The sequence below is a fragment of the Gavialis gangeticus genome, unplaced genomic scaffold, assembly GCF_001723915.1.
Source record: "Gavialis gangeticus isolate Ggan-Ray unplaced genomic scaffold, GavGan_comp1, whole genome shotgun sequence".
Taxonomy (NCBI): domain Eukaryota; kingdom Metazoa; phylum Chordata; order Crocodylia; family Gavialidae; genus Gavialis; species Gavialis gangeticus.
Genome location: NW_017729006.1, coordinates 3509526 through 3522802, shown reverse-complemented (window position 1 = coordinate 3522802; position 13277 = coordinate 3509526). Strand labels below are relative to the sequence as shown.

The 13277-nt window shown below is 41.9% G+C and overlaps 1 protein-coding gene across 1 annotated transcript in view; it reads right to left on the bottom strand.

The window, feature by feature from the left end:
• LOC109291676 (ubiquitin-conjugating enzyme E2 E2) overlaps positions 1 to 13277 on the bottom strand; it is a 423489-nt gene that overhangs the window by 61736 nt on the left and 348476 nt on the right. The window contains exon 4 of the mRNA XM_019508753.1: positions 12152 to 12284. Coding sequence (XP_019364298.1) covers positions 12152 to 12284 — 133 coding nt within the window. The remainder of the gene's footprint in view (positions 1 to 12151; positions 12285 to 13277) is intronic.

Below are 13277 nucleotides of genomic sequence, written 5' to 3'. Positions count from 1 at the left end.
CCAATTTAGAGGTGATTTGGCATAGTGCAGTTTTCAAGTCCCACAAAACATTTTTCTGTCAATTGAGATTAAGTCCCCAGCAAGATTAATTGCAGAGTTGGGATTAAGAGATTTTATCAATCACTGTATTAAACCCCCCACCCAAGCAGATATACTGGGATAGTGATAGATACATCCACAAGTAAATGGAACTGACAGCATAATAGATTTAATATAGTTCAATATACTAATGGAAATAACAAAGGTAGTCCTTAATGAAAACACAGATCCCATTATAGTGGCAATTCTTGGAGATAATTTTCTCTAGAAGAATACTTGTTTCATACAAACAGCTTTGTGGGAGACTGACAAGGCTTCTGGATTTGTAGAAACGTCATGTTCTGGAGAAGTATAATACAGGATAATGTAATCAACCCCTTTCTTTTGATAATTAAACTGCATATAATGTGGTGGCTTGAATTGTCATGATCTGTAAAATTTAGAAGGGTTTTAGTTCTAAAACATTTGGGTATGCATTCAGTTCACCAACTTCTAACATGGATCAGAGCCAAAAACAGGTTAGAATTTTCTCAGGTTGACTAAAAAGGAAGAATATTCCATGTGTGTATATTACACCTGCGCATGTATGTGTGCGTGTTCTAGAAAAGTAGAGGTAGCACATTTTTAGGAGATAAAGTTTGCTTTTATTCTTTTCCTTGATGAAATTGGCTGAATCCATTGAGCATAAAAGGAAGATATTTAGTCGGAAAACAAAATCTTAAAAGGGATATATTTTTTAAAGCATTATAAGGTCATGAAGGCCTTAGAGAAATGCAGGACTGTTTCCCTGTCAGGCTGTCCATGTAGTTTTATTATTATTTTTTAAATGGCCACCCAGAGTATGCTGTCAATCAAGTTCTTCTCTCATCCACTGCATTGCATGGAAGATACTGACACAGGGTTGGTGTGCATTTTCAGCTGCTAACACTCATGCTGTTTTTGTGAATCAAGTTCAGTTTTTTATCAAGATCTGGCATTAGCACAAAGGAGAGATCATGTGGATGTGCTGTTTCATGTAGATTCTGCCACACCTTGCCAAAATTGGCCTGATAAAAGTCAATATGATGCTTTAAAACAAAATAAAACCGATATAACTCCCCCCCGCAAACAAACAAACAACACAACCACCACACAACTGAAAAGAAAAGCAGAATTATGTGGGTTGTTCGATTTGTTGCTGAATCAGGCAACTGGGTGCTAAGCCAATTTCTTGAGTGTTGTACAAGCTTGCACAAAGTGGAAGCTAGGAAATATTTTTAATTGACTGGAGCCTCCCAGAAAGCCAGAGCTAATTTGTCAGTTCTCAGATGAGCTGTTCCAGAAATCTCTATATCCAACGAAGTAGATAAATTGTGAACAACCATAAATTGGAGATAGGCTGGGATGGTCCTGTTTCACTTCTAATCAAGCTACATGAATCAAGATTATAGAATTTTTCTCTTCTAGCTGATCATTCTGCAGCTATAAGCAGGGCACAATGTCTTCCACTTAAAAGGAAAAGACGATTGAAAGGGTTAGTGACCTCTTGCTTAGAAAATGTTGAGTCCATTTAAAGGCAGGAGGTAAAGTTGAAAGATTGAAAAGAACTGTGTCCAAAGGACAAAAAGACGAATATCATGAAGAACAAACTACTAAACACATTTCTTATTTGCCATTTAATTGAAAATAAGCTATTGCTACTGGCTAATCAACTCACTATTATTAGGTCTGTGCCTATTTCTTCAGAGACACTGACAAGAACTTTTATGAAAAGGAAGGGGTAGACAGTATACAAGATCGTGAACTGGGAGAGAAGGACTGACTGAAGCAATACCCAGATATATAATCTTGGAATACACTTGGGTTTTGTGCGGATTTGGCCTAGACCTTAAAGTTGTATAGAAAACAGAATGGCTTCTCAAGGTATACTTTTTGATTCAATTAAAAGAAGCCTCATGATTCTACCAATCCCAATTACTCAAGGTACAAGAGATGGGGATGTGTCAGAGATGAGGATGTGACATCAGGTCAACTTTTGGAACAGCAGATACAACAATGGGAAGAGAAGAATGGAGATGGGAAGATTTAACAAAAAAAATAAGTGGAGCATCCCTATAGCTGGGCATAAAAATTTTAAAAGTGATGGAGGAGATAAAGAGGATAGTGATCAAACTCTGGCCTGCAGGCCAGACCCGGCCAGTGGGACTCCCCAGGGGTCCAGAAATTTGGTGGAGGGAAAGCAGTGGCCCCGCTGACAAATCTGTCCTGCTGATAAATCTCTAGACCTATGATGAACCCCAGGCCCTGTGTGCTGGAGCTGGTGCCCAATCTCAGTGCGCAGGGCTAGGTGGAGTAGTTCTGTGCCCTCGGATCCTATCTCAATGTGGGGGATGGGAGGAGGTGGCACTGGACCCCTGGGACCCAAACTTGGTATGCAGGGGGCAGGAGGGAGTTATGCCGGGCCCTCATGGCCCAATCCTGGCATGTGGGGCAAGGGGGGAGCAGTGCCAGGACCCAGGGCCTGATCTGGCCCACAGACAGGATCTGGACCACTTTGGGCACCACTGGCTTAAACTGATGGAAAAATTTGAAAGGGAAAATAAAAAAGCTATCAAGCAAACACTGAGGGGCCACAATATTTAATTATTTTAAAGTGATAAGTAAAAGGAAGAAGAGAGCATGGCAAAAAAGGAAGGAACTAAAAAGTACAAAGGAGAAGTTTAATAATTTCACAGAGCAAACAAAAATAACTTATTTCTTTGTAACCTTATTAATATACAGACCCCAAAATTGCCCTTTTTTGGCATGAATAGCTTTGCATAAGCAAAACATTTTCAGATTTAAGTGTGTACATTTTCCAGCCGCTAGAACTTGTACACTCTGGGGTTGGAGTTATAAAATGTAATGCCAGATATGTGTGTGTGCATAAAAGGTATTGAGACCTCTGTGAAAACAAAAAATATCCAACTCTCTGGCCCAAAGTTAAATGGCACTTGAACCATAATAGTGTCACCAACAAGATATTTTCATAATTTTAAAGTTATTTTCCCCCTTCCCAGCATACCAGCCACACACATAATGGATTATATGACATTTGAAAACAGACTGGAAGAATGGATTTTGGGAATCCTTCCACTGACTTTAATGGGTTTTGAACTAGGCCCTGTAACAATAATTGTTATGTGACATAGGCATTGGCCTTTGAAACCTCACTCTGGGTCATGGGATTTCATCAAGTTTCTGTTTCTAGCCAGCACTTTTGTGGTTGTATACTGGGATTATCAATTTTGACAGGGTTTGTTTAAATGTTTCCTTAGTTTATGGTAAGAGAGGATAAAATAGCCCTCCCTCATAAGTCTGAAGAGGAATACATGAAATTTGCCATAGTAAGAAATCTGTTACTATGGCAGGCCGTTTCAATTATGTACCCATATGGAGTTAAACTATTTGGTATTGCTAATCCCAAACACTAAACAACCAAACCCATGAGACTGACTTCTAAATTAGGAGATTGAAACTGCAATATGGTTTGGTTTCTTTTTTATTTGTCTTTTGACTGTTTTGGACTTCATGTTTTCAATAACTATGAGGAAACAAACTTTTAAAAAATCATGCTTAAATTTTTACATGAGATTCACGTGATTCCAGGAGTTATGTCATTAAAAAGAGCACCCACTATCCGGATGCTGGAATAAAATATAAGATGTGGCAACATGACCTATGTGCCACTTGTACACAGTGCTTTCTACCCAAGTTTCCACCTCAAAAATACATTTTTAGGACACAGAATGAAAAGCTGGGGGAGGAGGGGGTAGATTTAAAATAGGATTTCCCACCAACGTATTGATTGCAGCAGTTATCTTGTGACAAGCCATCACCTTCCCACACTGCTTTAACTCAGGGGACTTCCCAAAGGGTTTTACCTGTGAGTCACTTTCAGAGGGTAAGGAGAATATGCATAATAAAAATATTAACAGAAGATTCCTAAAGCTAGATTTGGAGATAGAAGTTACTTACAACAATGGTTGAAAGTTGTTAGAATAAGAATACAGAAAATATTAGCAAAATGTTAGTTAAATCTGATACTGGTCCCCTGCACACATGCACCAATTATTTTCGTATGGATAACAAGTTTCTTTGTAGTAATTGTTAGCTCTATAATAATACAATACAGCACCATCAGTACTCTCATCCTTTATCAAGCAATAGCTTTTTATACGATTTATATGCACAAATGTTTTACAAAGACAATTGGAAGTGAGAATAAAGACACACAAAAGAGCTATTAGAAAGCAGGATAAGAACTTCCCTATTGCTTAATATTTCATTAACAAGCAACACACATGGGCACAACTCATTTTGCAAGATAACAGAGTCACCAAAACATAACTGAATGTGGACTGAACAAGTCTTTCCCTCACTGTGAGAACGCAAACTGGACCATCACTTTCTATTACAAAAAGGACACAATGCTTCAAACCTGAAGTTCAATGTCAACAGAAAGAAGAACAAAACCCCCACTCTCTCATATTTAGTCCTTTACGTAGTAGGACTGCAAAAAAATATTATTATGGTTTGGGTTCCCTTGTGGTTTGGCATTTCTGAAGGAATTTCAAGTTGCGCAGAAGGGTGTCAATATCCCCTCTGGGATTTTTTTTGCTGGGGAATTTGTAGTCACTGCTCTGTTGATACGAAAATCAAACAAACAAAAAGCAAAGCAACCAACCAACCAAAAGACGACACCTGGCTCAATATCAAGCTTTTTAGCCCCTTTTATGCATCATGAAGGGGCTGGAACCAGGGACAGATCTCTCTCATTTTTTTAATACCACCTTCAGTTCTCAGCGCACCAGAAGAGTCAAGTGACTTTAAGTGCCTGAAATTCAAACCTTTCAGTTGTGTAATGCCAGTCTTCTGAATTTAAAAATTTTGGTTAAAATTGCAGTCACTGGGCAGGCTATATGAACCTTGACTGTAACATTTTTGTTCTTGGTACCACACATTTAAACTACAGTTCACCCCACTTACATGTAGATTTGTGCATAAATCACTTAGCCATGTAAACACACAAGTCCCAATTTTTACCTGATGCATTGTAACAAACTCCAGCTTTCTGCATATTTGTTATATGCATAAACCATTTAGTATAGCATTTTTCAGCCCTGGTGTCCCCTTTGTAACTTCTTATGCTCATGACTGGAGTAAAATTAACTGTAGCGGTATCCAGGGTTTGAAGTACACTCTGACTCTTGAGGGGGTCTGCGGCAGGGGCAGCCCGAGGCTGGAAGGAGCTGTTGCTGCCACCACCTGAGCTGCTTAAAGGTGTGGGTCAGTCCAGGGGTTCTCATCTCTTATGGGGGGGAGGCTCTCGTTTCTTATGGGGGGGGTGTTCAGTCTTCTCAAGCCTCCCCATATTTCAAACCCTGGTTGTATCTGTAACTGCGCTCCCTTTAACTGGGCAGCCAGGCACAGTGAAAGGAAGCTGTCAAACAGTGTGCCTATAGAAGTTTAGAGGCCCCACTTTAACTCACGCTGCTTTACACAAAGTGCCATCAGATAGAGCCCCACTGCCTCCAACCCAAGAGACATTCGCCTGTTGGTCGGGGGGGAAAGGGGGAAATCAATCCTGCTTGCACTGGCCCTGGTCAACAAGTGGGGGTGCTCCTCTCCCAGTCCTGCTTTCCCCCCACAGCTCTGGGGCTGTCAGTGGGGAAGTGAGGGGGACGGAGCAGCGGTGCCTGCCATAGCCATAGCTGGGGGAGGGGGGGTGAGGTGGAACGGATCCCCCTTGCCTTGCAGGCCCCACCGCCCCAGCTACCCTGGCTGGCATAATGGGGGGAGCCGGGCCTGTGAGATGAGGGCAGAGCTGTTCCTAGGTTATGGCAAATTGGGATGACTGCCCTGGGTCTCACGCTTTGGGGAGGCCCCGTGGAGCTGGGAGGAGCAGCCACGGCCCCTCCCATACAGCCCAGCCAGAGCTGGCAGCTCAGCCCCGTGCTGTGGAGGAAGCATGGAGACTTCCTTCCCCCTTTGCAAGGGTACCACATCCCTGCACAGTGTTAAGGGGGTCCTGCATAAGCTGATTTACCCCGGGCCCTGCACCCCCCTAGGATCAGCTCTAGGTGAGGGCTCTGTTCCACCCTGCTCCCTCCCCCCAGCTCTGGCCAGGGAAAGCAGCTGACAGCTCCCTTTCCCTTCTGCACTGACAGCTCAGGGGCAGGCTGGGGCTGGGTTGGTGGTCACCAGTGAGCACCAGCCCAGCCCTGCAAAGTGCAAAAAATTTAACCCTGGAGGGAACACAAGTTCCCTAAGGTGCTCTGCTTTAGAGTGCCTTCAGCTAATACCTTCAGGGTTAATTGTTTGCTCAATCGGTCATTTAAGAAGTGCTCTGCAGCCATGCACGTGTATTACATCACAGCTGTAGAGCGCTTTCAGGGGCCCAGTCATGTAAAAAATGGAACTTGTGTAAGTACCCAGAGCTGCTATTAAAAGCCCGGAAAATGAAGGTAGCTAGTGTGCTTTGTGGTTGCTATCTCCTGTCGCTTCGAAGATTTCTAATAGCAGTTCTGAAAATCAAGCTTAATTTTCAAGGCCTGTAAGAGCAGCCTGCAACTGTCTATTAAAAACCTTGAAAATGAGAGGAACTAATTAGTTTGGGGGCTGTTAATATCACAGCACTGACAGTGGTACAAAACAATGGAATCTGGGGCGGTCACTTCTGTGGTAGTAACAGACCCAAAACTAGCTAGTTATACTTATCTTCAAGTCTTCTAATAGTTTAAGGGCTGCTATTAGGAGCCTGAAAAATGAGGGACGCTAATCAATTCTGGGGCTGTTAATACCAGAAATCTGACAACACTGGGTACTGAATGAGCATTGTTCATATGAAGTCTGGATAAGAGAATATTCCAGGGAAGTGCACGGCTGCTTTCTTCTCATCCAGAGGGAGTATACTATACTATCAAACAGCAACGTTAGGCCATAACCAAACTGTAGCTTTGCCACATCATGAGATGATGTCAGAGAAAGTGCAGTTTATTGAATCCCATGATGGAGTCTGTGGGACAGTGAATACGTTCAGTCTAGTTCTAAGACTGTATTTTCTATTCTTTTTTCTGCTAGCATCAACAGCTTAGATGGCTCCACGCTCTATTTTATGACCCACTAGGGAAATCATATTCTGCTAATAATTATTTTCATTTCACTATTTTATCATGGTAGTTGATTAACAACACAGGGACACAGGACCAGACTACATCACACCCCTGCGTCATCTAGTCTGGGAAACATATCATATCATCCCAATCGTAGTATGATAGCACTATTTTAAAACCATCTGAGTTTTTGCTCCCAATACTCCAACTGGCAGGCTGCTCCAGAACCAGACTTCTTTAATGGTTAGAAACCTTCTTCGAATTTCCAGCCTAAAAATTTATTCATGGCCAGTCCATATCCCTTTTTGTGCCAGCACTGTCTTTAAATAACTGTTCTTGCTCCTTAGTGTTTGCACCCTAATGTATTTATGAAATAAAATTGTATCCCCTCTCAGCATTTGTTTTGCTTGGCCGAACAAGTCAAGCTCTTTTAGTTTCCTTTCATGAGATAGGCTCTTCACTCTCTTGATAATTCTAATAACCCTTTAACCCTTCTAACTCTAATTACATACTATATATGGAAAAATTATAAATTTGTTATAATATTCCAGGTGTAGTATCTAATTATTGGAGGCTTGCCTTAAATTTGTCCCCCTACCACTGTACATCTTCCAGTTTGTAGTCATCTGCCTGGGACATGATGGACAAGAATTGTACACAACGGACGCATCTATATGTGCACATTAACTGTGCAGTGACCAAAATTATTGCACAATACCGGGGTATATCTCTACACATGCATGGCCGTACTGTGCAGTAAATATGGCAACTTACGCTGACTTGAGGGTAAATTTGCTGCCTGCATCATGCAGGTATCAAATTTACGCCTGATTAGTTACTGCACAATCACATGCATGTAGACGCCTTACTGTGCCATAACACTGTGTGTGTGGACTGGCTTGGGACTAACATTAGCCCCACATCAGTCCAAACACAACATTAATGCGCTTTAATGTCTGTACATGTACATGCGGCTTATTTCTGCTTACTGCGCAGTAAATTTAAGCTTTACTGCACAGTAAATTTAAGCTGGTGTAAATGCATGAATAAACATGCCCAATGTTCTAGATGAGGCCTTCCCAATTTATTGTACAATGCCATCCTATCTCTGCTAGAAATACCATGCTGTATACATTCTAAGAATGCATTTGCTTTTTTCACAGTCATGTCACATTGATGGCTCAAAGCTATCCTGTGACACAAGTCTTCCTTTTCTTCTGTGGTGGTACTGTAGGAGAAATTCTTGCCATTAATCCCTAAATGCATGACTTTAAACTTTGCATTATTAAATTTCATCCCATTTACATTGCTATACTCTTTGAGGTCATCCAGTTCTTCCTTTATGATATTGTAATAATTTTTTATAGTGATGATACCTCCCTCTCACCTCAGCTTCAGACTATCAGCACATTTCATCAACAGACTCCAAATTCCTGCCCTAGTCATTAATGAAAATATTACATAAAACTGGTCATGACCAGTCCTTGAGAAATTCCATAAGTACCTTTCAAGTCCAGTAGTTCTTCATAGTTTCATAGTTGGTAGGGTCGGAAGGGACCTAAGCATATCATTCAGTCTGACTCCCTGCCATGTGCAGGATAAGATGCTGGGGTCAAATGACCCCAGCTAGGTGGCCATCTAGCCTACTTTTGAAGACCCCCAGGGTAGGGGCAAGCACTACTTCCCTTAGAAGTTGGTTCCAGCTCCTAGCCGCCCTTACAGTGAAGTAGCTCCTCCTGATATCTAGGCTGAATCTACTCTCAGTCAACTTATGGCTGTTATTCCTTGTTACCCCTGGTGGTGCTCAGGGGAACAGGGATTCTCCCGTTGCCTGCTGGTCCCCCTTGGCAAGTTTATAGGTGGCCATCAGATCCCCTCTCAGCCTTCTTTTGTGGAGGCTGAACAGGTTCAGGTCCCATAGCCTCTCCTTGTAGGGCCTGCCCTGCTGCCCCCAATCATGCGAGTGGCCCCTCTCGATGCTGTCCACATCCCTCCTGAAGTGCGGTGCCCAGAACTGGACGCAGTACTCCAACTGTGGTCTGACCAATGTCACATAGAGGGGGAGGATCACCTCCTTGGCCCTGCTTGTGATGCATCCATAGATGCATGACAAGGTGTGGTTATCCTTCCTGACTGCGTCCCCACATTGGCAGTTCATGTTCACCTTGGAATCAATAGTGACTCCAAGATCCTTTTCTGCCTCTGTGCTGATGAGAAGGGAGTTCCCCAGCCTGTAGGTATGCTGCTGGTTCTTCCTCCCCAGGTGCAACACCTTGGACTTGAAACCCATCCTATTCTCATCTGCCCACCTCTGTAACCTGTCGAAATCTAGTTGTAGCTTGTCCCTCTCTTCCAGCATGCCTACTTCTCCCCACATCTTAGTGTCATCTGCGAACCTGAACAAAGTGCTTTTCACCCCCTTGTCCAAATCGCCAATGAAGATATTGAACAGTGAGGGCCCAAGGACCGAGCCCTGGGGAACCCCACTGTCCACATCTCTCCAGGCTGAAAATGACCCATCCACCACCACTCTCTGGGTGCGGCCCTCCAGCCAATTTGCGACCCATCTGACCGTGTAGGCACTGACACCACAGACACCTAATTTTTTAATGAGGAGGGGGTGGGAGAGTGTTGAAGACCTTCCTAAAGTCTAGGAGGACTATGTCCACCGTGACACCTGCATCCACGGTTTTTGTGATCTGGTCATAGAAGGCCACCCGACTGGTCTGACAGGACCTGCCTCTAATGAACCCATGTTGATTGCCCCAAAGCATAAACTCCCCTGCTGGCCCCTCGCAGATGTGCTCCTGGATAATTTTCTCAAAGAGCTTCCCCAGGACCGAGGTAAGGCTAATAGGCCTATAGTTTCTTTGGTCCTCTTTCCTCCCCTTTTTGAAAATGTGGACCACATTGGCCCTTTTCTAGTCATCAGGCACCTCACCAGAGCACCACAAGTGCTCGTAAAGCTGTGCCAAGGGTCCTGCAATGACCTCTGTCAGTTCCGTATGCACTCTGGGGTGGAGATCATCAGGACCTGCTGATTCTTCCATCAGTTCTCATCCCTGTTAGCCAGTTCCATACCTTACTTTATAGTCCTTACACTAGCTCTGTTTTCTCAAACTTAATTACCATATTTACTTCAGTACAAGACAATCCTGACTATAAGACGGTTCCCCCAAAAATTACATTCTATATATGGAAAAATTATAAATTTGTTATAATTTTTCCATGTATAGAATCTAATTATTGGAGGTTTGCCTTGAATTTGTCCCCCTACCAGTGCTACAGCAGGGAAAATAAACCTGGGGTTTTAGGTAGCTCCTTTGCTTTCCGCATCCTCCCAACTTTTTCCCATGGCAGCCTCTTCTCCCTCTCCCAACCATCAGAGCATGTTCTTCTTGAGTCCACAGAACTGGGAAGCAAGTTTGAAAACAATAACTTTGAAATTAACCATAACTGTAGCAATTTGCATGTAATACCCATACAATTAGTACATCCAGAATTGATGCTTGTTGCCTTATTTTGAAACTACTGCAAGTTTTACACAGGTACACCATAAACACACTTTTGAGGAGCACTTTGGCATGATTAGTCCAAAGCCAAAAGGCTCATGATTTACCAAATAGTTTATTGGACTGGTCCCCACCAGATTCTACAGTATTTCAAAGCATGGTGACCCCACAAGATATGTGTTTACTCCCGATACCCTCCATAAAGTATCTATGTGCTAATTAACCCCCTACTCATGACTGGAATCAGGTGTTCTTGTCACAAGTTCTGGAATCCTCTAAAAATGTATATGCAGATGAGGCATAAGGCAGCCTAGTCCAGCTTTACCTCATGGAGGGTGGGGCCACAATAATCATATACAATGGGCTGAGACAGCGGGCAGCAGAGGAACTCTAGGTGAACGGTATGGCATGCCATTTCATGATGTTTGCCATGCACTTAGGGCTGGTGAAGAAACAGAAATCATTGGAAATGGGAAAGAAAGGTGCAGCTCAGCTGTGGGAGTGAAGAGGAAGTCACAATGTCTGCAATGTAGTAGCTGACTACGACTTGAAAAAGAGTCGGTGGTGAAGGGCACTGCACTTAATGGGCACTACCATATCTCTTATTCAGATGGACTGCACTAACCTATCCCTGTGGTAGGTACCCATCATTTGTTTTATAGCCATGCTCAGTGTTGACTGCACTAAGTCAACTTCATTGTTAGTTTCCATTGCTGAGCACATGCTGCTTTTGGTAGCAGTTCAATGATAAACAATGTATTTAGTGAGATTTCCTTGTATATGATTACAAAATGAAGGGCTTTTTTCACCATGCCAATTGGGGGAAAACACTTCATCTTGTATTCAAGTAAATACGGTAACATGGTGTGTGTCTGTGTGTGCGTGAGTGTGTACATGGTAACAATATGATAACATATGTTACTGTAATAAGTGTTTACTGAAATTCAACCTGATATAGAATTTACTGTTCTATATGCTCTTTCCCTGTAGCAACGTTGTTTTTACCCCATCTTCCATGATACCATCTTTACTGAAAAGTGGTCATTTACTTTTTGTTTTGGCATAGCACTAATAGATAGTGTACTGATTAACTTTAATTTAAAACTACATCAGCAGTGGCAGGTTTTGCATACTTAGTTTAAATGCATTACTTGAGCTATATTACTGTATTTATGTCAATAATAGTAATAAAAAACCTTCTGGAATTTAACAATTTGACAAGAGTCCAGGTCTGTCTGATTTGATTGAATAAATGCATTTGAAATCTTGGACGGTTTTTCAGATTTCTCCTTTTAAAATGCTTGGTTTTAATATTATTTTCATGAAAACTTTTATGCCTAATCATGTTTTTTAACAACGTGCACCCCCCCACCATTACAGCTACTATTAAAAATAGGAACTAAAGGCATATACCATTTATTTATTCACTGAGTACTGCTATTAGACTTTTAAGATCCTTCTACTAACCTTAGGTGGTTTAAAAGGATAGTCCGGTGAAAAGGTAATGTCAAGGAAGAAAACTCCACCTTCATATACGGAACCCGGAGGCCCAAGTATAGTTGACCTCCATTCATAAATGTTGTCTCCTTTGGGTCCAGCACTAAAATAGAAAGCAAAAATAGGACATAATAACCACATAAAATTAAGTATATAGTGTATCAGTTACACTAATGGTAACATTGGTTTTGCAATCACACCAGAAGTGAAAATGATATATCACCTTCACAAACTTATTCCATGATAATATACATATCTAGTATCATCAGTTTCTTCGCCCAAAGTGATATTCAGGCACATAAATGTATTATAATCACTGTGTTAATAAATTATTCAAATAACTTTGGGAAATTAGCTTTCTGACTGCCTCATCTAAAGTATTTTAGTGGAAAGACATGTTATGGTGTTTACAATAAAACAAGACAGAGGCTTCTCGTTTCTCAGCCATTCAATTACTTCTCTATTGACCTCATCACTAGGTGGCATAGTAGGAACACATGTTATTACACAGGACTGACTGCATCAAAAACTTGATGCTGTAAAAATGACCCAGTGCCTGGATTTTCTAAGGCACTCCAATGACTAATACAGGAGGATTCTTTACAATTATAACAATGTTGGGAAAAGCTTACAAAAAGGAAATGTTAATCCCAGTTAAACTTTGTTAATGCAAATTCCTGACCTGAATTATCTAAGCTAAAATGTACGTAATATAGTTCTCTACATGGAAATAGTAAAAGCTCTCAATTACTTAGCCGATTTTTAAAGCATATTGAAAACTAATATACTTTTTGTGATTCGATTTCTCTAGACATCAAAGTAGGCTCTTTTCAGGGAATACACTCACTCTCAGAACCATATATCTTATTCAGTGGGCATGTCTACACGAGACACATTCTGTGCATTAGCCTAATAACACTGTGCAGTAGTGCGACCACAAGCTGATCACCTTCACCATCCGCTGTAAAGCTGGCAAGTCAGTCAGCAACACAGAAGTCCTTGACTTCAGAAAAGCCAACTTTGACAAGCTCAGGAGGCTTGTCAGTCAGGCCCTAAGGGACCATGACCCCAGGGAGAGGGGAGTTCAAGAAGAGTG